Source organism: Centroberyx gerrardi, chromosome 24, assembly GCF_048128805.1.
Source record: "Centroberyx gerrardi isolate f3 chromosome 24, fCenGer3.hap1.cur.20231027, whole genome shotgun sequence".
In the NCBI taxonomy this organism is placed as follows: Eukaryota; Metazoa; Chordata; class Actinopteri; order Beryciformes; family Berycidae; genus Centroberyx; species Centroberyx gerrardi.
This window is the reverse complement of record NC_136020.1, coordinates 8,512,438-8,537,597: the sequence shown is the minus strand read 5'-3', so window position 1 is coordinate 8,537,597 and position 25,160 is coordinate 8,512,438. Positions and strand designations below refer to the sequence as shown.

At 44.3% G+C, this 25,160-nt stretch overlaps 2 protein-coding genes across 3 annotated transcripts; both read right to left on the bottom strand.

Annotated features, from left to right (window-relative positions):
- Positions 1-6: 6 nt before the first annotated feature.
- Positions 7-5,623, bottom strand: hcls1 (hematopoietic cell-specific Lyn substrate 1). 2 transcript variants are annotated; one of them, XM_071905663.2, is made up of 16 exons: positions 5,364-5,620; positions 4,370-4,453; positions 4,140-4,213; positions 3,067-3,196; positions 2,757-2,867; positions 2,604-2,658; positions 2,371-2,481; positions 2,165-2,275; positions 1,964-2,074; positions 1,827-1,882; positions 1,669-1,738; positions 1,361-1,509; positions 1,123-1,257; positions 743-947; positions 591-659; positions 9-490 (listed from the first exon to the last, which is right to left on the bottom strand). In XM_071905663.2, the coding sequence occupies exons 2-16, from the start codon at positions 4,451-4,453 to the stop codon at positions 357-359; spliced, it is 1,605 nt and encodes a 534-aa protein (XP_071761764.1). In that variant the 5' UTR covers positions 5,364-5,620; the 3' UTR covers positions 9-356. The 2 variants fall into 2 exon arrangements, with proteins under 2 accessions (XP_071761765.1, XP_071761764.1); XM_071905664.2 differs by lacking the exon at positions 2,165-2,275 and having other exon boundaries at positions 7-490; positions 5,364-5,623.
- A 1,109-nt stretch (positions 5,624-6,732) lies between these two features.
- golgb1 (golgin B1) lies at positions 6,733-23,973 on the bottom strand. The gene is made up of 20 exons (XM_071905661.2): positions 23,898-23,973; positions 22,494-22,572; positions 21,651-21,842; positions 21,397-21,510; positions 21,032-21,196; positions 20,799-20,921; positions 20,230-20,343; positions 19,240-19,963; positions 19,020-19,096; positions 18,106-18,175; positions 12,160-17,275; positions 11,601-12,012; positions 11,228-11,461; positions 10,225-11,073; positions 9,849-10,042; positions 9,572-9,731; positions 9,229-9,329; positions 9,069-9,140; positions 8,685-8,766; positions 6,733-8,565 (listed from the first exon to the last, which is right to left on the bottom strand). The coding sequence occupies exons 2-20, from the start codon at positions 22,560-22,562 to the stop codon at positions 8,428-8,430; spliced, it is 9,006 nt and encodes a 3,001-aa protein (XP_071761762.2). The 5' UTR covers positions 22,563-22,572; positions 23,898-23,973; the 3' UTR covers positions 6,733-8,427.
- Between the last annotated feature and the right edge of the window lie 1,187 nt (positions 23,974-25,160).

The following is a 25,160-nucleotide window of genomic DNA, read 5'->3' as shown; positions in this document are numbered from 1 at the left end:
TGACCGATCAGTTCATTGCAGACATAAGGCATAAACCCTTGCTGCCAATATGAATTTGTCAATGATGATTGCACAAAAATGTGATAGAAAATTGCCAGCATAACATTTTCAGTTTCATATTACTCTGATATTAATTACCACAGATACCTACGCTAAGCATGGCGTCACACAGTGAAATAAAAGATTTGAATCAGCTGATCAGAAACCATTTGGCACAAAAATAGCTGTGATTTATTCTCCCATTCTATGCTCTTCTTCCTCCTGTGAAAAGACCCAAGATATGTGCAAAAAGTTCCTGGGTCAAAAGAGGTCTCTCGCCTATTTGAGCCATTACAAGAAAAGCCTGACTGTGGCGCTCACTGCAGCTGAACGAAGGCAGCGGGGAACAGACCGATGCGTCCGTGACACTGTCCCTTCCACCAGCCCTCGTCCACCATCTCTACGTTGGTGATGACATCATCCGGGTTGAAGGAGATCTCGTCATCTGCCTCTGTATCAAGAGGAGACCAAAGGATTTGTCCTCACAAGTGTTGAGAAACGATCACAATATTGATTTCTGTAACATAAAATGAAAAAGTGTTTTTACATACCTCCCTGGTAGTCGTAAATTGCTACCGCCGTCTGGCCGCACGTCAGGTCTTCATAGTCATTATCCACAACTGTAGAAGAAAACACTGACATTAATGAGTGTTTCACATGCGACAGGGCAGAGTCTTGCTCGTCAAGTCCTGCTCTGACTGACCAGGCGGTGGTGCATCGATGTCCTCGTACTCTCCTTCATTCTCCTCCACCTCTGCCTCGTCCTCTGCTGGTCCCCCAGGTAGCTGCGGTGCCTGGGCTTCCTCCAGGTCCAGGAACTCATCGGAGCGCGGGGGCAAGCAGGGGGGCTCCTCATATTCTGGTTCCTCCTCATATTCTGGTTCCTCCTCATATTCTGGTTCCTCCTCCTGACATCACACACAAAATCTCTGGTTACATGACCTCGCCACATTTTCTTCTCAAACTCCTTGGAGTTGATCTGAGATGATTTCAACATAAGCCCCTCGCCCAGGGAAGAACTGCAATATAGTGAATGGAATGATTTCTGATTTGTCGGTACAATTGACATTTTGAGTGGTGCACCTCTGCCTGTGGCTCAGGTATTTCTTGTGGTATCTCAGGCAGGGGCCGGTGGATTTCTGGTGGTGGCGTGTTGGACTCCGGAGCCACATCTGGAACAGGTGGGGGATAAACCTCTTCTTCTCTGTTGTTCTCCTCCTGCAGGGAAACAATAGAATAAACTTGTTAATCTGCATGGAAATTAGTTCAGAACCTCCAGCAATCTGCATTACACGTCTATACACACTACATATTTACATACCTGCTGTCTGCATCTGGCTGCCTCCTGCTCTCTCTTCTCTCTGGCCTGTCTCCTCGCTCTCTCCTCTTCTGCTCTCTTCCTGTTCTCTTCATCTGAAGCCTTGGCCATGTTCTCAAAACGCGCCTTCAGTTTCCCTGCACCTGCACTTGCTGCATGCACAGATAGAAATGATAACAGTACATTTGCAGTGTCTTCCAGCCCACTGCCGATCACAGGAAAGAATTCAACTCCCGTGAATGAAATTGTTCTACAGCAAGCTGGCATAGCAGCCTTGAGTGTGATGAGGAGGAAAGAAAATGTAAACTTACAAGCCTCCAGTGGCTGTGTCTTTTCATAAGCAGAGGTAGGGGAGTCCATGTCTGTGAAGGCAGCTGCACTCTAGCAGTCATCAACAGGAGGGGAAATGTGTTAATTCAGAAATGTCAAGAGGCAATTTTCATTCACTATTATCAGTTACAACACTCACCTTATCCATGCGGTCTTCCTGTACTCCATAACGACCTCCAAAACCCTTTGAATAATCTTAAAGAGAGAGATCAATGGGATCAGTTTAACATAAATCCTGTAATACACTGAGGTATGAACTTGTGGATGTTACCTCACCTTTTTGTGACTCATGTTTCTCTGTCTCTCCTTTATAGTCGTAGCCCAAGGCAGCTTTATCGACTTTTTCCTTCTCAACACCAAACTTCCCGCCAAATCCCTTTGAGTAATCTGGTGAAAATGAGCGAGAATGAAGAATAAAAACATGCGTTTACGAGGCGAACAGCGTCAATCCCGACTAATGCTACGACCTTAACTCACCTTTCTGTGACTGGTGCTTCTCTGTCTCTCCTTTATAGTCATAGCCCAAGGCAGCTTTATCTACTTTCTCCTTCTCAACACCAAACTTCCCCCCAAATCCCTTGGAGTAATCTGGTAAAAACATGTGAGAATGAAAAAATAAAACATGCATTTATGTCACAAGGCGAATAGCGTCAAGACTGACTGATGCTACGACCTTAACTCACCTTTCTGTGACTGGTGCTTCTCTGTCTCTCCTTTATAGTCGTAGCCCAAGGCAGCCTTGTCCACCTTTTCCTTCTCCACCCCATACTTTCCTCCAAATCCCTTGGAGTAATCTAAAATCACACGCATTGTAAGAAACATAGAAGTGGGTGAGACCATTTTTGTTGGGTAGCAACTTGCAAGAAAGGAGGATTGCATTGTGAGTGATGTTTTTGAAGCTGGACTGTTGGCCTACCTTTCTGGGATGTATGCTGTGCCACCTCCCCCTTGTATTCAAAGCCCATGGCAGACTGCACAAACAACACAGTGCATTGAGTAGAAGGTTTGCGGACTAGTACTCCATCAGCGCTTTAAGAAGATTAGTAAAGCGGCAGATTTGGCTTCTCACCTTATCAACTCTGTCTTTCTGAACACCAAATTTCCCACCGAACCCTCGTGCAGCATCCGTCTGGGAAGAATGCTGATCAACCTGTGCCACATAGTCGTGCCCCTTGGCCACCTGGATAGTGGAGACATATTCATGATGAACACACTAAGCCTGTGTGGACTATATAAGCAGTGGATCCAGAATAACAGGTAAACAGTAAAAAGAGACGATCTGCACAAACTCCTCTGGGACATGGCAGTAAATAAAAAACAGGTTTGTGAGAGGAACATCACCTCATATTTAGAATATTAATGATTATGACGGATCAAACCTTGTCCATGCGGTCTCTCTCCACTCCAAACTTCCCTCCGTAGCCGTAGGAGGCTTTGGGAGCCTGGGCTTGTTCCTTCTGCTTCACCTGCTCATGTTCTTTGGAGACATTCTGCCTGAGTTCTGCAACACTGGAAGGTCATGCAGGGGTCAAGTATACAGGCATCTGCATGTTTGTGTACACAGACGCACACATATACACTCACTACATACTCACACTAATGGGCCTTAAGTACTCATACTAGGTATCAGTGATACCTGAAGACTGAAGTACTCCTACTATGTCTCAGTTATATCTAAAGTACTCATTGCAGGTATCAGTGATACCTAAAGTACTCATACTTGGTAACAATGATTCCTGAAGTACTCATACTACTTATCGGTGATATCTAAAGTACTCATAGTAGGTATCAGTGATATCTAAAGTACCCACTAATAGGTAACAGTGATACCTAATGTACTCATACTAGATATCAGTGATACCTGAAGTACTATTTGATCATAAATTAGATGGGAAGTGGCTGTCTGATTAGATTAACATTTAAGATTTTGTTTTACATTTTTCAAAGCAATAATGGAGCATGGCTAAAGTTGTAAATATCAAAATAAGTACTAATTTCAATGCTCAGTGCTCGAAGTTAGTACTCATATTTGGCCTGCAGAAAATGGTAGCATGTACCAGTCGCACCACACACACACACACACACACACACACACACACACACACCGTATAGAGAGTCTCAAAATCTACTAGCTGTCTCCAGTCCTATTCTTATAATCAGCACTACTGCTGAAGTGCATGGTCACACGTCAGCAGTGAGCAGCCTGGTGGTTTAAGTCTCACTGTCATCACCCCATGTTACCCATATTAGGAGAGACTAACTGCCTGACAGCCTGCGCTCTGCTCTCACTTCCTTTTCCTGTTGCTACACAGCAGCGTCTCTTTGCTCTCTCTGACCTGCACTCTGTACTTGCATTCTGCTACATCAGTCTCCATCAGCTTAACAAGTTCAATCATTCATTTACAGCAGCAGCAGCACAGAAGTACACACACTCTGCATCTTGACTGGTTACCTGATGTGCTCTTTGCGCCCCGACCCCTCGATGGTCTTGGCTCCCCACCTCTGCTCCTGCTCCGACACATCATTCTGAAACGCAAAGTCTCTGCTGAAAATGAATTACCTTTGGAAACGGTGGCAAGTACAATACAGAGAATACAAACTCCACAGAGAGGAAGTGCTGACTGAGGAGTGTTAGCACCAATAAGCATGTCCTCTATGTGATCCACACTCCTAGAAGCATACCTCAAAGTCAGGGTCCGTCTCCCAGTCGTCCCCCTCTGAAGCCACCTTCATGTTCACATTGTGGCCCACGACTGACTTCCACATCTGGAGAAACAAACACTATGAGCCACACATGACAGCTATACACAATAGAGTCTGTAAGTATAATTAATGACTTACATAAGAAAGGTATGTGATTACTTTAGTGTAGGGCCTTTGTGCTCATATTGGGCATAATTAGAACTCTTACTGTATATTCCTATATATATATATATATATATATATATATATATATATATACTGTATGTGATCTGTTAACTGTTACAGACTTTGTCTAACAGTCATTTGTTATGATAATGGGAAAAAAACTAATATAAAACCACAAGCCCTGACAACCTTTTGCTGAAGTCACAAAAAGGAAGTTGAGTTATTTGCAGCACCAAGCTTCATTTCCCCATAATGAAACATACTTTAGGGCCATATATTATAAACTAACAATAAAATACAACATAAATATGATCCTAACAACATAATGTGGTCATTTAGCAACATGGACCTTCCACTCCTCTGTAAAACATTGAGAATATCATTCTTTTTTTCTTGAGGCAGGTATAACATACATGTAAGAATTCATGTATTATGATTATGATTATGATTATGATTATTTTTGCTATTACAAGATGTAGTAGTAGTAATGGTAGTAGTAGTACTAGTAGAAGTACTAGTAGTAATATTGGATAGACATGTCCATTTCATGTTGCATACATTTTTATTATAAATGCTTCATAATATTAGCCCTACCCATGTTATATTATTTAAAGGACTTGTCAAGTCACCCAGTAGGCTAGTGCTGTTGAGTCTGAAAATACAAATCTTAAAAATCACAATAGCTGCTTTACAATACAATAGTTAAGACAACTTCTGAATAGACCTAGGCTACTTCCTGAAACATAGATGACAGATGAATAATAAAACCAGAAAAAAAGTTGGCTAGTTTGATGAAAAATAACATTACCTTTTAGTTGTAAACGCAATATATCCGTGTCTGGCCGATATTAGACAACAATGCGTTCTTCATAGACAAGTTGTGACAGTCTGCAGGAGGAAGATGGGCGACAAGTGGACGAGGATCCAGCGCACGTGAACGAGCATTTATGTAAATAATTTATCATCAATATTCCTCTTTAATTTATAAATGACAATTAGTTATACAACCTCGATATACTAATAATATATTTAATTCACTGTGTATTTTTTGAAGAACATAGCACTATGAGGTTCCCTGCCGTGTGTTTCCTCCTTTGAATACATTTTATTTCAAAAATGAGAACATTAATGCTGCCTTCAAGCATTATAGGAAATCTTGTAATTACGAGGGGAGCAAACATGAACGACCCAAGAAAGTGGTAAATAGGACTGGAGTGGTATAGCCTATAATTTTTTTTTATTATTATTATTATCATACCCGAGTTGCGACGTTTAGGGCGTAAAGAGCATGGAATAGATCAACAGCTACCAAAACAGCTATTTCACACTAAAAGCACTTTAATTCCCCAATTGGAAGACGACTTTACCAGCAGACCTTGAATGCAGCAAAGCTACAACCCTGATTTATCTGTAGTGTCGTTTCAACACTTGGGGGCAGGCTCACAAAGCATAAACCATACTGGCACAAGTAAACGATATGAGACAGTTGAACACTGAGGCTTCAGGTTTGTTCTAATGAGACACAGTATGAGCAACAACATAACTGATGTTTATGGTTTGGTTATAATAATGTGAAGGACTGATTCTAGCAGATTCAGGTACATGTAAGCAAACTATTTACTTCAATTACAAACAACCTCCTCAAGTCATCTCCCTCCTGGTTATTGAAAATTCTACATGAAAGTGTTAGAAGCCCCAATGTGTAATTGGTACTCTCTGGCTTTGTTTAGCTACTGATTCACTGGACTGAAGGTGTGTTTTCACGTCTTTTCTCATGATCATTGACTAAGCTATTGGCACAATGACTGGCATTAATACATTTATACAAGCCTTATATGTTTTTGATGCCCCAAAAAGCTTGTTTTCCATGTGTAAACCAAACTCTTGAGTGCGTTGAATGTGTTTATACCCAAAATATATATGGCAAAATCAAGATCGGGGCTTCAGGCAAACACCTTGACAGTTTGGACTACACCTCTCCCACTTGTTTCACAAAAACTGGGTATCTGTATGATATCCACAGTCTTCACTTGCACATGAAAATATCCTTTTATTCACAGCTTTAAATAAAGTAGTGATTAAAGGTGTCAGCAGAAACAATGTGTTGATGTCATTCTTCTTCACACTTGTCATAAAGAGCGGCACGCACACACACACACACTGTTAACATTATTTAATTGTGTGCATTTTGAAATGTCACAACAAGTAGGCATCTGAATGACACCACTTTCATAACAGCAAAGTGTTGGTCTGAACCTGAGTTTTAAATTATCGTAGAATAGGAGGATGTGGTGAGTCAGAGCTCTCTGCATTATGAACATGGCTGGGTTAACTTGATTTCTATTCATAAATGTGAGCTGGAACTGCAAATCTCTGATTAGTGATCATAAATCATTTGTTCTCAATTATTTCCTATCGATTAGGTACAAGAAACTTGAGTGTCTGCATGGACTGAATTGAACTCAAAGTCAATCGATGTTTGTTAAAACAAAAGTTCAAAAACTAGTCAAAACTATCCCACCATGTATTTTCTACCAACAGACACACAAGTAAGCAAATAAGTAATAATAAATGTTTAGACAAGACCAGATATTAAATCACAAATGTCCCCAGTGAGCTGCATTTTAAAGTTATTGGTCACGGATCTAAACCACAGACACTTTCATTACTTTTTATTTTTCTATACAGCCCTTTAAAAGGTCATTTACAGTAGAAGTGTATTTCAGTGAACCCAAATTATTATGTAAGATGTGTAGAAGAACAAGATTGTTAAACGAAGACGAGGATAGAGTAGTCATTTTACCAACAGTGAGGTATTAAAGAAACAATGTGGAGAGGACGGAGTCAATAGACAGATAGAAGACATATTTAACCATTTTGACACATGGGCAATAAATTATGCTACTTCAGAGTAATCTAGGTGTGATGGACGTAATCAGAAAAAACAGCAGTCTTTCTCAGCTGGAATGGATCCACACTGTGGTAACATTGCACCCAAATGGCAACTTATTCTGCCATAAAACCTATAGAGCAAACCGTAAAATCTAAATCTGTGCAACAAAAGCATGGAGGGAGCCTTATTGGATACATAGAGGAAAACCCACATCCAGCCGACATACATAATAGAAACTGTACATTTCTATAGAACAGAGGGAGTTCTATACACAAGTCCAAAATGTCAACCCTTCGTTTTAAATGTGATTTATATACGAGGAGGAAAGTAAAAGAAAATAAAAACTCATGATCGGAATGTATTAGAACAAAAATTGCACTGTGCTCCATTTTTGTGCATGACACTCGGGTAGGAGAGGAAGAGACAGGAGAACATCAACACATCCTGAACCTCAAGCCATCCAAACGTAAAGTGACCCTTTTATATCCATGTCTAAAGGCACGTGAAAAACACTATCTGCCAAAACACTTGATTATGAATCAAAATTATATCTAATCTATGGATTCTTAAAAAGGAAAATTAAAGCTTTGTCCCTTCACAGCATTTAAACAAAATAAGCGTTTGAAGCTACTTGCTACAAGTGTCTTCTCTGCTTTGTGTCCAGCTTGGTTTTGAAAAACTTTCAGTCATACACTCTCAATGTCATACAACATCAACACGGTTAAAATCAACGATGAATGCTTTCAGCTAGCCCAATATAAATCTATATACTTTGGCTATAGGTTTAAGACACAATTCCTGTAGTGTGTATCAAAAGTGCATTGTTTGTGTGTAGACGGTCTTCATCCCTACCTTTAATTTATTATGTGTAAAATAATAAAATGTGGCAATGGCTTGGGTTTAGTCTGTGTCACATTTCCATGTTCTTTTCCTTCCTCTCTCTCTCCCGCGTCTGTCTCTTTCTAGATGGGCGGTGGTTTCAGAGGTATCCCCCCAGGCACAGCAGCAGCAGGGCGTGCACAGTAAGCAGATACAGGGACAACAGCAGAGGGGTGCGCTGGCGGGAGCAGAAGGCCACGCGTAGCATCCGCATCAGGCCCGGGCCGCCTCTCCGACTCTGGGATAGGAGAGAAGGAAGTACAATACAGGAAACGATCAACTCATAAGTCAGTATAACAACTCATATTGTTATCAAGATGACAGCTCAGGTAGTATAAAACATTAGCTGGCCCTTACTCGAGTGACGGCTCCGTCTGACGGCTCGATCAGGACGGCAGTTTCTGAGTGTTGCGCTTCATGCCATTCAGCCTGGGTGTGACTGGTAACATTAAAGAGGCACACAGATGTCACGGATGTTATTTGTCATATGTTGTTGTTGATTGAATGAATTTATTTGGGTTATAAACATGATCATACCCCAAACATGGTCCTCAGTGTCATACACTTACTATATCACATGCAAGATGACATTCTGCTTACAACGGACAATAAAAACATCTAATCAAGGCTAATCTAATAATCAGTTTCTGATAAACACCCAATAACACACCAAAACACACCTGCCATGGTATACAAACTGACTAGGACCTGAAATTATAGCCTACATCACATATTTCATACCGTTTTAGTCGATCCTGTGCAGCTATTAGCTGCTCCTCAGTTGCCATCCGCTGTTCCATCTCTTCATCCAGCCTGATGTAGAAAAGTTGAAAATCAGTTTCTAAATGCCTTGTGGCGCTGTTAATTCCCTGTCTCTGAAGAGATTTTACTGACACTGTACCTCCGCTGTAGCTCTTTGACCTCAGCTATGTAGGTGTGGCTCTCTAGCGGGCTGCTGCGCTCCTGTGGGGCTCCGGGAGCACTGTCCACTTCCTCTGTACCCTGTGGGTAAATTATAGCAGTCTAAAAATCCTCCACATAAATCTAACATTAAGAAATATTTTTAATACCATTCAAGCCCAATATTCCCAGTGCATTATAAAGTATGGCACTGACAGCCGGATGATACGAATATCGCAAGCAATACAAGTGATTTTAAGAATTGCATTATGCAAATATTGCATAGATTATTTCCATAACATGTTTTTAGCTCTAGATCCGGAGTTCCATTTCTAGACCCTTACCTCTCTCTGATAGTGCTCCTGCACGAGTTTGGGTTTAGGAGCGCGGGCTTCCTCCAGCATGGCAGTGAGCTGGCGCAGATGTTGGTCCCGGTCTGAGAGTGTGGCGAGGGTCTGCTGCTTCAGCTGCTCAGCTTGAGCCATCCAGTCAATACGCTCCAGCCTCAAAAGAGAACACACACACACACACACACACACAATAAATCAAATGCTCCTTATACCATTTTGCTTTGGTTAAGTCGAATATTACAACTGGCATCATGCTGGCACTGTGCCTCACCGGAGTGTTTCAATTTCCTGCTTGCCCATTTCCATCATATTCTCTAGCTGCTTAATGACACCCAGTGTCTCCTCAGTCTTCCTCTTCTCCTCAAACAGGTCCTGGCTGACTTTAATCAATTCTCCTGCTCCAAGCCGAGCCAGATCTGACTTCTGCTTCTGGAGCTCAGAGGTCTGTTTCTCTACCTGTTCTAGCTGCAAGTCAAGAGAAGGGAAGAAAAAAGTATGTTGTTAGTAGATGTCTATGAAAATCTACAAAATAATATAAGCAACTGCATCAGGATCCATTACTTGCACTAGTAGAGTTGTAATGTGAGTGTTGTGTTCATGACTATCTAAAACATTAATTTACATTTATTTTCAAACAAGTTACATACCAGTCTCTCCCTGTCATTCTGCAGGGCTTGTAGTGCATTCTTCAGGCCCCACACTTCTCCAGTGGAGCCTCCGGGGCTACTGTGTGCTGGCTGGCCCCCTGTCTTGCTTATCTCTTCCACCCGAACGCTCAATTCCTGGGCTTTGATTACTGCTTGGTCCCTGCTGTCCTGGAGGGAGGCCATGGACTTCGCAAATGACTGGTTCTCTGCTTTCAGCTGGGTTGTCACTTCTTTTTCCTCCAGCAGCTTCTGCTCAATAACCATCAAATCCCGGGCCAGCTCTGCCACCCTCTCCTGAGCACTCTCTGACTCGGTTCGCATCACACCTCCCTCCCAGCGCAGCTCAGCTAGTTCTTGGCCCTTGGCGGCCTGCTCTTGCCTTTCCTTGTGTAGGCTCTCCTCCAGGGCCTCCACCTGCTCCCTTGCCGCCTGCAGCTGCTCCCTCAACTTCTCAACCTCTGCACCAGGGGCGTCTCTTACCTGTAACACTCTCCCACTGTCACCAGCCCCACTAAGAGTCTCCCTCTCCACCCTGCCTGCCACAGCCACAGCCTCTACCTCTGTCTCTCTGTCTCTGCCAAGGCTCTTTAGCTGAGCTTCTAAATCCTCACGTTCCCTTTCCAGACAGGCAATGCGCTCTCGCTGGGCAGCCAGAAGCTGTTTGTGCTGGGAGTCCTTCATGCTGAGGACTTGGTTGAGTTCATCCCGGTAGCCGTGGAGCTGGGCGGACAGTTTGGCCTTTTCGGCATATAGGTCGTCTCTTTGGACTAGTAGAGAGCGCAGCTCCTCCTTCAGGCTGTTGTTCTCACCTGCGGCCTCCTGGATCAGGCCATCCTTCTCCATCATTACCTGGGACACAACAGTACAAAAGGAGTTACACCACTGGGGAACCTAAATGCTTCTGTGATACACTAGATCATGCCGTACATATTGGGCACTAAAACAAATACAATATACGTATATTATAACTATATATTATAACCTTTTGGTTTCTGTAAATTACCTGCAGGTGTTTCTCCTCTAGCTGCTTGTACATGTTGAGGACTCTGTCTCTATCATCCTGCAAGGAGCCCATGGCCTTCATAAAGGAGTCCAGTCTGGCTTTTCTGTTGTTGCTCTCTTCCTCTGCCTTCCGCAGTTTATCTTCCAGATCCCGCAATTCCTCTCTCCTCTGCTCTAGCTCCCTCTCTGCTTCTTGTGCCCTGCTGTCAGCCTCCCTTCTAGCCTCCTCAGCAGCCTGGGAGGATGAAACACATAAATTGTAAGGAATATGTAAAGAACAATTCTCTAATTTCTCCAAGTTGACTTCTCCATCAAATCAGCAATGGTAGGACAAAATAGCATAGTATACACTGTAGAGAATTTAATGTTAATACCTGAGTGACAGCTTGCTCCTTCTCCCCCAGCAGTTCCACTTCTCTCCTCTCCTTCTCACTCAACTCAGTCTGCAGGCTCTCTGTCAAGGCCTTGGAGGAGCGCAGGTCTGTCTCTAGCTGCTCCACGTTTAGACACAGCCTCCTTTCTTCAGCCTCCCTCTCCCTCAGCTCAGCCCTGGCTTGGTCGACTTCACCCTGTAGCTTCCCAACAGCCTCCTCCAGAGCCCGGGCCCTGTGACGGAGACCCTCCACCTCATTTTCCAGGGCATGGGCTTCATTTAGGGTCAACTGCAGCTGAGCTGTGGTTTGCTGAAGCTTGCCCCTCTCCTCCTCCAGGACAGCCTGGCTCTCTCTGACTTTCTTTTCCTCCTCTTCCAATCTCAGCTGCCAATCTTTGTCTGCTTTCTCTAGTCTGAAAGAAATATGTCAGTCAATGTCCACTTCATGTCTCATTTCATCATGACACTTACAAAATATCTTTGTGCTAGAAAGTTACAGATAAACAATCTAAGGAAACAGGGAAACAACAGAGACATAAAGAGAAGGGAAGAATTCTTACCTGTTCACTGAAAGCTGAAGCTCCTCTTGCAGAGCAGTTTCTTTCTGAAGCTGTTCAGTCAGTTCCTTAGCCCGTGTCTCAGCCTCACGCACTTCAGACTCCTTCCCCTGGAGAGTACTATTGAAGCGAGTCTCCCACTGCCGGGCCTCGTCCAAAACTCTGTCCCGGTCGTCTTGTAGTGAGGACATGCAGCGCGAGAAGGCAGCTAACCTGGCAAGAGACTCATCAAGACGGGCCTGCATCTCCTGGGCCCGTCTCTCAGCTCCCTCTGCCATGTCCCTGGCCTCCAGTGTGGCCTCCTCTTCCTTCTCCCTTTCTCTATAAGCGTCTTCCAGCCTCAGCTCCATCTGCTTCAGTTCAGCTCCCAGCCTGAACCTCACAGAGTCCAAAGTTTGCTCTGCCTCAGCTTTCATTGAAGCCTCCCTCTGTAGAGCTGCCTGTTCGGAGGTTGACTTCTCAGCTAAGGCCTGGCTCACCTGTTTCTCGGCTTCATCCAACTGAGATTTACAGCTAACCAGCTGAGCTTCAGTCCTCTTCATCTCCTCTAGGGTTTTGGAAGTCTCCGAACGAGCTTGTTCCAGTTCAGTATGGAGCTCATCACGGCCCAGCTGCAGTGCCTTACCCTCCCTGCCTAGTTCACTGATCTTCTCCTGGTACTGAATGCAGTCCTTCTGCAACTGACGGACCTCCAGCTGCTTTTCCCTCAGTAGCTCTTCCAGCTGACGTGCTCTGCTCTGGCTGCCTTCTCTTACCCTCTGGGCAGACCTCAGCTGTTGCTCCAGCTCTCTTTGCTTGCCAGACTCTGCCTCAGCCTCAGCTCTCTCTCTCTGGGCCTGCCTCTTGTCCTCTTCCAGTCTGGCTGCCCGGTCCCTCTCACTCTGAGCCTGGGCCTCAAGCTCAGCTAGTTCCCTCTCCAACCTCTCCACTTCCCGCTGCAGTTCCGCCAGGTGCTCCCGGGTGTCTGTTGCCTCTTGCTGGTAGCCAGCAATGCTGCCATTGAGTTGGGCCAACTGGTTCATCAGACGTTCCTCCAAGTCATCTTTCTCCATTTCAAGGCTTCTGCGGAGTTCTTTGAACTGGGCTTCCCTTTTAGAACCCTCTTCTATTAGGCTCTTTTCTCTCTCGTTGCTCTCTTGGAGGCACTGCTGTAGAGAGGCCATAAGGCTCTCCTTCCCTTTATTCTCCTGTAGGTGGTGCTCAAGAGAAGCCAGTTCAGCCTTGAGTTCAGCCTCCCGTTCCTGCCTCAGCTCCCTCTCTGAGCTAAGAGCTGCCTCCATCTCCCTCATTTTATTCTCTAGTAAAATCTGAGCACTTTCAGTCATTTCCATTGTTACTCTCTCTTCAGTAGGCTGTGAGTGTGTTTCTGGTGCAGATACCACAGCTACTTCGTCAGCTGGAGCTTCCTCTGTAGTTACGGTCTGTTCTTCATCTTTACCTTGACTTTCAACAAGATCTCTTTGGGCAGTTTCAGCCATGACGATGCCTGATTGCTGGGCAATGACAAACTCTTCCACAACGGCTGCAGAGCTAAGGGATGTAGCTGGAATTTGACTGTTGTCTTTCTCTTCCTTTTGGGAAAGTTGTCCCCTCAACTGCTCAATCTGCTGCCCTAAAGAGTCTTTTTCTGCTGTTGTAGCATCCAAATCAGCTTTCAAAATCCCAAGCTCTTCTTGAAGTCTTTCAAGTTCAGCTTTAAGCGCCTTGTCCTCCCGTTTTATTACCTTCTTTTCCTCAATCTCTCTAAGTCTCTCATTCTCCTCCTCTAAATCCATTATTTTTTGCTGCTTTGTTTTGGCAAACTTTCTCATCTTGTCTTTAACTAAATCCACTTCTTTCTGTGCTTCCTCTGCCTGCCTTTCAGCTTCCTGCCTAGCAGCCTCATGAGTCCTTACTCTGGCTGCTATCTCCTGTCTCTCCTGCCTGGCAGCTTCAAGGACACGTCTCACACGCTCTGCTTCATCACTCACATTTTCATAGGACTTCAGCAGAGTCTCATACTCATCCTTCATGCCTTGAACCCTTTCCTCCCATTCTCTGCACGCCCTGGCAGCCTCTTCTTTGGCAAACTCAGCTTCTCTCTTACAAGAGTCTTTCTCATTCAGTATGCCTTCCATGGCCAGCTTGAGGCTTTCACAGGATGACCCTAGGCTTTGGTTCTCCAGTAACGTCCGGTCAACCTCCTCAATCAGTCTAACTCTTTCTGCTCTTAGCTTCTCCAGCTCACCCTCCTTAGATTCCATGTTCTGCTGCAACTCGGCTATGACCTTCTCAGTGGAAGCTAGTTCCTCTTTCTGGGTTTTGTTTTCTTTGAGGGCCTCTTTGCGAGAGATCAAAGCAGCCTGGAGCTTCCGTTGAAGCTGCTGGATCTTGGCCTCACTGTCTTTTTCTTCTTCTTGCTTCTGTGGAACCTCAACCTCTAACCTCTGGGTCTTCTCTTGCTCAGCCTTCAATTCTTCCTGTAAGGAAGCTATCAGCTGGTCCTTCTCAGACACGGTGTCCTGCATGGAGTGTAGAAGTGAGCTCTGCTCACTAAGCTGCTGACTTAGCTCTGTGATCTCCTCATTCTTATTGTTGAGGAACTGCTTGAACTCCTCCACTTCAGCCTGCAGAGTTACAATAGAGGATTCAGAATCTGCAGATGCTGCTTTGGCTGCAGCCTCCACCTCTGCTTTCAGGGTTTCAGCGTAAGACTCAGCTTGGAGATACTTTTCTCTAAGAGCATCCATTTCCTCTGAAAGCACATCAATCTGCCTTTCCTTTTCTCTCAGGGCTTCTAGCTCTTTGCCTAATTCCAGCAGTTCAGTCTCCTTTAGTGAAAGACTGGCCTGGGTTTCCAACAGCTGCTTCTCTAGCTCTGTGTGAGCCATCTGCACAGCCTGCACCTCTTCTCTAAGAGTTTTCAGAGACACCTCCATTTCTGCAGAGGGGACTTTAGACTGCTCCTTGGGATGCTGAATGGGGTTACTGCATTGTGGTTGTGCTGAATCAGTCTCAGGTGTAGCAAAATCCACCCAGTCCTCTTGAACCCAATCACCTGCTGCTGGCTTCTCCAGTGTTTCGACCAGAGGCTTGGTCTGCTGACAAAGCAGGTCCTCCTTCTCTGTGTTCGCCTTTTTATGTACCTGCAATTCCTCTAAGTCTCTCAGTTTAGCAAGAAGAACTTCCCGCTCACCACTCTGTACCTCAAAACTTTCCAAAAGCTGATTGTATTCTTCCTTCTGCTGCTTCAGTTGTTCACGGTGGTGTCTGTCTTTCTCTTTGGCTTTGCGAATGGTGTCTTTACGAGCATCTTGAGCCTCCAGAAGTTTCTTCTGAAGTGTTTCACACTCTGCCTCAAGAGATGTCACCTGAGAGTGTAACTCAGTTGTTTCAGTAGAAATGTCAGTCTGCTGAGAGTGTTCCGCTTCCTCGCTTAGCTTTCTATTCAGAGCAAGGGTCTCGGCAAGAACTTGATCCTGTTGGCTAATTTTCTGCTCAAGAGCCTCAACTGCCTCTTCTTTGGATCTCAAGGCTTGCTTGACTTCCTTGAGCATGGCCTCCATTTCCTGAATCTCCTGTCCTCCATGTTTTTCTATCTCTGGCATATTTGTAGGAATCTCCACTGTTGCTTTGCTGTCTTGCTCTTTCCATTTTTTTGCTTCTTCCTCAAAATCAGCGACTTTCTTCATAAGCTCTTTGCGTTGCACAAGTGCCACCTGAAACTTCTTCTTCGTGGTTGCCAGTTGGGTTTCCAGCACCTCTTTCTGCTTTCGCAAACTAGCAGCTTCATCTAAATCAACTGTTGAGCCTTCATCATTCACTTTCTGTTTCTCTTCTCTGACTTTCTCAAGTTCAAGTATCTGCTCCTTTAGTTTCTTGACCTCACTGCTTATCAGGAACTTCTCTTCTCCTGCCTGGAGAAGTTTGGCAGACATACTGTCAGTCACCTCCATCATCTCTTGCTCTTTTTGGGTGACACGGAGCTGTAGCTCACTGATCTCGGAGTCCTTCTCTGACAATGAAGCATTGTTCAGGTCAGTCGTCTGGGAGTATTCCAACAAGCTATTCTCCATATCTTGGAGCCTCTTTTCCAGCTCAGAGGAGAGGAGCTCTCTGTCCTCCAGCTGAGCACTCAGCATCCTGGCCTGGCCCTCCTGCTCAGAGAGAGCTTGCTGGACCTTTTCTAAGTCTGTCTGCAGGGCCTGGATCTTCTGCTCCTTAGTTTTGCTTTCAGTGTGCAAGATGTCTATCTGTTCCTCTAAAAGGTGCATTTCAACACTTTGCTTCTCCATGACAGAGCTACCTTTCTGGGAGAGCTTGTCCAACTCCTCTCTGGCTGACTTGAGCTCCTCTGCAAATTCATGGACTTGGGACTCGGCTTCTTCTTTGCCAGCTGCCAGCAACTGCCTTTCTTCTTCCAGGCTCTGGATTTTCTCCTGTGATTCTGTAGATGTCTCTCTGAGCCTCTGGAGCTCAGCCATGAGCTCACTATATCTCTTCTGGAGTTCCTCAGCTAGGACCTGGGCAAAGACCTGGCCAGAAGTCAAGTCGGAGTCAGTGGAGGGAGCACCCTGGTGAGTGAGTTGAACCTGTACTGTCTCTCGGATAATGACAGAGGAGGACTCGACTTGGACTGTGGAGGTTTCCTGCTGCATGCTGGTCTCCTCCCATGACTGCAGCTGTAGCTGTCCAAAGTCTTGCAGAATGGAGGGCCACTCCTGGCCTCCATCTTGATTCACGGCTTCAAGGAGAGTCCAGCTGCTGTGGGCCACCTCTGAATCACTACTGGCAACCATCTCATCTGAGGAGGCCCCTTTGGATTCTCCTGGGGAATCAGACTGGGGTCCAATGAGCTCTGGGCTACTCTCATTATCAGCAGAGACGGACAGGACAGAGGTGTCCTCAGCAACCAAGGTGGTCTCCTCTTCTGGTGTATCCTCCATGAGGTCAGGAAGGGTTGTAGGACTGTCATGGGGGGGTGTGATAGTATCCTGCCCCTGGTCTGGAGTCTGATCATAGCTTTCACTTGATGCAACCCCCCTGGAGCTGTGCTCCTTAGCCAGCGTGAGGCACTCTCGCAAGGCAACCAGCTCATTATCTTTCTCTAACAGCTGCTGCTCCAAAGTCAGGATGTGTGCTGGGGAAGTCAGCAAAGATGGAAATAATGAGAAAACAAATCAAATGCTTCTTTTATATCATCAGCAAATAATTAGTAGTTTTGACAAAGACTTCACTGAACAAATAATGGCGATGAATCAACTACTCCTTCAGGTTAAGTAATAACATATTTATGAGATAGGTTTGGCAGCATCACTCTCCGTTTAAAATAAATTCACAGAAAGTCATCTGTTCTGTTCTGTTCACATGCCTTTATGTGCCCTTACGTCTGATTGTAAGATAGGCCTCGACAGCACATAATGTCTCAGCCAAAACAAATACATCAATAGAGGGTGTGTGCTGCTGGCAGGATACATTACTGTTCAAAGTTCATATGGTTGGATTTCAGAAAATTAATACTTAACTCGGCAAAATCCACCCCAAAACAGAATTCACCGTTTCTATTATCAAGATTTGTGTACATCAACATGTTTTACCAAAGCCATAGATGGGATAGGCAAGACTATGTATCGTAAAGCAACAATGTCTGAGCTGTTCCATTGACACTGAATGAAAGGCTAAAATTGTGGACACTTTGACAGTACAATTAAATAATTATATAACCATCATCATATATATATATATGATGATGGTTTTGGACAATTGCTCACACTAACATTCAATCAGTCCACAAACTAGGTCTCCCATTCAGTGTCGACAAAGCAACTCCAGAGAGTATGATTTCATGACATCACACTCTCGAGTCTCGTCTAGTTTTGGCAGAGAGTACATTAAACTGTCCAAGATCATAAAAATAATATATATGAATTTTGTTTTGGGTGAGTTCACCAACAAAAACAATTTTCTTACCTTTTTCAGCTTCAGATGAATCCTGTACCGATGGTTCAATCACATGTTGGACCAATGATTCCTCAGACGTCTAAGAGAGAGAAACAAAAATGTGAGCTTCTTTTTAGAATATGCAGGAAGGTAACTTTGTGATCTCATGATTGATCGTTCCCCACAGTGAAACATTCTTGTATAAGGAGTGACACAACAGTTTTACAAAGCGCTATAGGCCTCTATTGTTGCTATTACAATGTAAGCCTATGCCAACACCATACATAGCTGTACACGGTTGTCAGCTGGTGAGATGAAGGTCAGCTGAGAGAACAGCCAGTCATAACAGTGGATCAGTGCAGAAGGGATTAACGTCTCCCTTGACCGTCAAGAGGAGACACTTCATCAGCACTGAGCTAAAGCACTGTCTGTGACCCCGTTTCTGTCCCGTCTGAGACTGGCAGAGGGATCAGATGGACAGACAAAGGTTCTGACCCTGGCCCAGGTGCCAAGGGTGAGAACTGCCATGCTCACAATAAAATGGTTGTAAAGTACAGGGCTGTCTGATGCTAGGACTTTACAGACACTGACTATTATGAACTATATTAGCTTCTTGTTCTTCAGTCTACACCGAGCCTATGGCATCAGAAAATTATCTTCTGATTCCACACCTTGCACTCCGGCACCTTGTTTAATCACATAATAGATAGACATAGAGAGACAGCATAACAGAAACTCATTACAGGGGCATTGGGGAACTTTAAACAAAAATTTAAGCTTTGCAGAGATGCTAACTCTTGTAGTGTTTCACAGAGCAAAGTTAGAGATGCTTTTTGAAGTTTATATCTCTAGCAAAACAAGCTGCGAACATCTGGTGTCTTAATTAATTTAAACATCTAATGATTCCCAGAACTGGCTTCGGTGTTTAATTGCTCAATACTGACCATTCCAATTTGCTGCTCCAGCTGCTGTATCTTGGCAACGGCATCCTCTTGCTCTGAGGTTCTTCTGTCTAGTTGCTCTGAAAATCAGAAAGATTATTCAAATTTTATGAAATAGACCCTGACATACAGCTTAGGGGTTGACATAAATTTGTTGAATTCCATAACAAATCAAAGGCGATTGGCCTACATAAAGTGTCTGAATTCTCTATGGTGCTCTTACCCTGAAGGGTTTCCATGGTGTGGGTGGCCTGGGCACAGCGTTCCTCACTCTCACTCCGCTCTTCCTTCAGCTTTGTCAGTTGGGCCTCCAGGGACTGCAGAGTGCCCAGGAACAGGGAATGGTCAGTGGGGATGGGACTTTCGTCTGCTGCATGCCCATCCCCTAAAGCCAGGGAGCGTAGATTTTGCCACACCTCTGCCAAGGTCTCACCCCTCCTCTGGTTCTCTCCCTGCTCCTCTCTAAGTGAAACCAATTCTTTCTCCAGTTTATCAACTTCCACCCTCTCCCTCTCCAAGGCTTCCTGGCTGGCATGGATGGCTGCAGACTCTGCCTCCTTCATAGATACGAGTTCTCTTTCAAGCCGAGCAATTTCCGCCCCGTCTCTCTCTGAGGCATCATGGCTTGCTTGAATGGCTGCAAGCTCAGCCTCTTTCACCAAAGCCAGTTCTCTCTCCAATCTGGCAACTTCCATCTTTTCTTTCTCCAAAGCCTCCTGGCTAACATCGAGTGCTCCATGCTCTGCCTCTCTCCGGGAGGCCAGCTCCCTCTCCAGCCTCACCACCTCCGTTCTCTCTCTTTCCAAGGCCTCCTGGCTGGCTCCGAGGGCCGTCAGCTCTGCATCGGCCCTGCTGGCCTGCTGGGCCCACTGCTGCCTCTCCTCCTCCCTCTGCCTGACAGTCTCAGCCAGCTCCTGCTCCATCTGCCGGAACTGAGCGGTTAGGATCTGAATAGAAAAATAAAGAGAGAGAGCGAGAGAAAGAGAGAGAGCGAGTGGGTGTAAGTTGTGTGGCTGAGCCAAACAATGCATAATCATGACCTGCCATCTAGAAGTGGGGTGTGTCTGTTTGAATAGTCTTCCTTTCATCAGGCAGTAGCAGTATTCATTATATGAAGTGTCAACTGCCTATAAATATCTGTGAATCTGTACTACAGTCACAAACTCAACATATTTAGCTGCACAAATGGCATCCAGTAAGACGGGACCTGTACCTGCTTTTGCTGATCAGCGCTGTTGACTTCCTGCTGCAGCATTTCCAGCACTTGGGACCGGGAGCGCATGGCCTCCTCCAGCTCCTCGCACCGCCGCTGGGATGAATGCAGGGCCTAGGGAAGGACAAACAAACGAGAGACCAAATATGAGTGTGTAAGTTCGTATGAGTGGGTGTATGGTGAAAGTGTGACAATTGTCTGTTTAGCTACAGTTCAAGGACTATGTTGCTAGGTGGGAAAATAACATTTAACTATTATTGATTTAAAAAAAAAAAAAAAAGATTTCTCAAACATTTGGATTCCTTTTTAAATTGTATGATGTCACGGCCGTTTCATAAAAGCAATAAGCTACAAGAGGCTGTGGTTTACAGAGATTTTAGCCAACAGGCTTTCTTAGACACAACACGAAGCAGAGTTTGAGTTTATTGCTTAAGTCGAACACACACACACACACACACACACATAAGGCTTGATTGGGTGAGCTATAAACTACTGAACTACAAACTAATGAGCATATATTAGTCTTTGAATGGGTGAATTACAAACTGAAGAGTTGCTGGATCTTGTACCTGCTGAAGCTCGGTGTCGTTCTGAGACTGTGCTGAGATCTTCAGCAGTTCTTCTTCGTGTTTCTGGATCTGTTCCTGGAAACGCACATCCTTTTCACAGACTACAGCCTGCAGTACTTGCAGCTGATAACACAACCAGGACAAATCATTCAGTCAGAACTTCTCAGGACATTCAACATCATTTATTAACAGAGTAGGACTATGTTTAATTATGAAGGTAACAACTATGTCACCTGTTCAGCGTGTGAGGTTTCCTTCTCTTGGAGGAGCTGTTCGGTGGTCTGGAGTCGCTCGCTAAGCTCCCTGCTGTTGGCCTCCTCCTCACTCAGTTTGTTCTTCAGTTCTTGAAGCTCCTCTTCCACTGCAGCTCCAGCTCCTGTAAAGGAGCTTTCTGGGCTCTGTTGTAGATGAAACAGATATTCAAATCAGAAAAAAAGGAGGTGCCTAAGTTTTATGGTTAGTTTGTAGTAAACATGTGTGGTATATGTAAGTCTTTACAAGAGGGGGGTGATTTGTGTGTTATAAAACTTTAATAATGCTACAAGCTCTGCTCAATACAATAAAAACACAGATAAAATTCAGCCTCTTTCAAACTTACAGCTGCTCCTTCTTGCCCTTTCAAATCAGTGATCTGTTTGCTGAGTGAAGCCATCTTGGCTTTTGCCTGCAGTTTGAGTTTGGTGAAGCGAGCCTCACCCGCTTCCCTTTCATTCTGTGGATACAGAGCAAAAAAGCATTAAAAATTGATGCCATCAAAGATGTTAGCAAGAAATGTAGTGAACAGACTTTTGAAGGGGAATCTTGATAGCAAACATTAACACACACATAGAAACACACACAGAGAGTACTTACCTTGAGCTGTACATCTTTGTTAGCCAGCTCAGTGTCCTTGTGGACCAGCTGAGTGTCTTTATCTCTGATGAGCTCCTTCAGCTGGACCACCAGTTGTTCCAGGTGGGCCAGCCTCTCCATGGCCTCCTCAGGTCCCTCAGACTCCACTGGAGCCTGGTCCTCTCCAGGAGGCAGCTGAGGCACCAGCTCGCCCTGCACAAAGAAACACACAAACACGATAGGGGATAAACAAAACTTCATGCATATTACATAGAATGCAGGCTGTGCCTATGCTGACTATGTTAACCCAGTATTTTTCCATAGTTTTCTATCCTTTGGTATGAGGCATGACTCTGTATTTTTCCACTTCATTAAACTCTCACCTAATTCTCCATGAGTACTGCCGACATACAGTTGAGTTCCTGTCAACAACTGTATGAATGATGAACATATCTAGCTGCTACTTACAGACACAATAGCTGCCACTTCTTTGAGGCTGTTCTTTCTCTCAGATTGACACTGTATCACTCTCCTTGAATTATTCCTGGAATAAAAGTCTTATCCATTTCATTCCACTACTTGAGGGCGTGCTATTTGCTAACGTTATAAGTTGGAGAAGTATCAGGACCCTAACACACACAGGTTAGCCATTTAAAGAGAGAAGAACTTCCCATCCACTTGTCATTCAATGTTTGCTCCAGATGGAGGATGACCAGCATTATTGACTTTCCAACAAGACCAAATATCAGATCTACACATTCAAATCTTGGAAACGCCACTGGCAATACCCATGACATTGAGATATTCAGGTTCAACGTTTGTTATAATTGTGGAAGACGGGGTATTTGTGTCTTGCTCTTTCACCTGTGGGTCTCCATCTGGTGCCTCCTCTCCAGAAAGCTCCTGGAGGACTGTGGCCAGACGGCTAAACATAAAGATGGCACTGCGAGTGAAAAAAAAAAAAAGAGGTTTGAGGCTTCAGCGTGGACTAGCATTAGTATGTTGGACACAAATCATTCCTTTGCTGCAGCTGAATAAACCCTATTCTGTTTGTTATGGATGAAGTAGCCAAAGAGAAACGCCAAACCTATTTTTCAAAACCTTTAAACTGCTGACGACCTTGTTAAATGTCCATGCAGTGTTTAGTTTAGTCTCAGTATGATTTCATCTGTTGGCTTTAACTGACATTTGTTTTTATTTACAGTAGCATAAATGCAGCCTACGGTTAAAAACGTAATGTTCATATTAACATATGTTCACCTTTCACCATGTCTCTGCCAAGAACAGCTTGGGCTGCTGCTTGACACAATATTCCCATCTTCCCAAGCATATTTATCCTGATTGTGCACTTTTTGATGTAAGAATGTAAGACAAATTTCCCTACAAAAATAAACCTTAAAAGTAAAAATAAAAATAAAATAGATGTCTGTGTTAAAGAGTTGATTTCTTGCGAGAAAAGTAAAGTAAAATGCTATTTTTTTTTAGACTTCTGAAACCTTATTATAAAAGATTTTTTAACGAACTTGTTTTCACAGTAGATGTTGAGTGTAGATTATTGGATTTAAGACATAGAGGCTTTTTAAGGACGTGTAGGCACCTTGGAGTAGTTTACTGCAGGGGCTCTCAAACGGTTTCATGCCAAATACCTCAAACTGGGAAGATTTACAAAACCATTATGAATGATCTTTTAGAGCAAATAAAGCATTAGTAAAATATGTACGAACGGGGGGCGTTTGAGAGTCTTCTGTGCTGGAAGGAGTGGGGCCCGACTTATTAAACACGCCCAACTTCCATCAAAACGAACGCAACATTTTGGCTGTGACCCCCAAATCCAATTGGTCCGAGTTGGCCCGGACAATGCCGACTTCTCCCGAACCTGCCGGACACTCGACTGCGGCTGCGTCACTCCTTGAGAACAGCAAAGATTATAGCTAACGTTAAGCGAAATGGATGGTTAACTTTCCGAGCGACTGGACATGTTGTCTTCAAATATAGTAGGCATATTTGAAGATTTAGAAACGCTGGTATGAACAGGATGCGTCGTGTGTGAACATCAGCTGACAGCTGTGGCTGCATTACCGTAGTTTGCAAGGTACAGTTGCTAGCTAACCCTGGTTAGCATCTCAATTCTTGCTAAGCAGCAGCTCGCAAATAAGGACAGCTGATTTAAAACCTTTGTTCTGTTGTTTTTCTTTCCTCATTGCATGACAGCTCTCAGGTGCAGCCCGGGGAATGGTGTGGTTTTTAAAGAAAGGACCTTTAACTAACCTGTGCGAGTGCTTCCCAGGTAAAGGTTTCTGCCTTTTATTTGGTATATTTCCTCGGATGGATTTCAGAGCATAGCCACATCACCAAACATTCCGGAAACAAAACTTGCTCTGCAGTGATTGGCCAGTCGGTTATCTGCGCATGTCAGGGACTGTCGACAAATTCCCACACAGTTTACGGTCACTACTCCCTGCTAGGGACCATCTACATGATATACACATTTACAAAACGCAAAATGTGCCCTTGAGCCAAATATACATATAATTTGACCCCTCTACATCTGGAATCACACAGCTAACATTATAATGATGGGAGGACATGAGCAAAGAGTCAATCTGATCATCAACCATGGCAGACAGCTGGGAAGGAGTCTGCTGCTGCTTGCTCACTACACCACAGTGTTTGTGGCCTTTGTGGGTCGCACTGTGCAGTGGATGGTGGAGGCAGTTAAGTGGACCACGCTGTTTGCACGCTACACAGTGTCAGTATTTGACTCCATCTACAGACATCTGCACTGGGGGAAGAGAAAAGGTTTCGCTGGTGGTGCCAAGGAGATCTGCCCGGTCCCTGGCACGGAGCCAGAGTGACTGCATCTTATTCAGGCGTTTATGATGATTTGATCTAACAGCATTATCTTGGCAGCCAAATCAAGACAACACCAAAGTATGCCCACGGTGGAGACTGCCTGAAACCGGTGAAAGTTGAAGGAGCTAACTGGTGTTGGCTGAAACTAAAGCTGAATGTGAAGATTCAAAAAATGTTGGATGGAGAAAGGCAATGAGGCCTTACTGAAGTCACACACTTTTTAGCTTTTTACTTTTTTAAAGCTCTTATAACATAGCTATATATGTTACATAGTGTTTAGTGTTATATTTTTAGGTGCCGTTTTCTTTTGCTATCACATAATCTGTGTATTCCTTGCATTGTTTTAGTCATTATGCAACCTCCATCAGGAAAGCTAATCCAAAAAATGGGAAATTATGTTAGACACACTGGAAAGTCCCTGGTATTGCCACTCATCCTTTGTACCAGAACATGTGACTATTGATGCAAATGTATTCCAGGGTTAAACGCAGAGTACATGCGTTGGAAGTGTAGACATGCCTTTTCAGCATTACTCTCTTACACTACAGCAGGGGTGGACTGCTATTTTGATGGAAGGCTACATGAAGAATTCACCATGCCATTAGGAACCAAATGTATTTTTTATATCTATGTCCGGTCTGAAGGTTATTTCTTGTCCTCCTTTAAGATGGCCCTGTA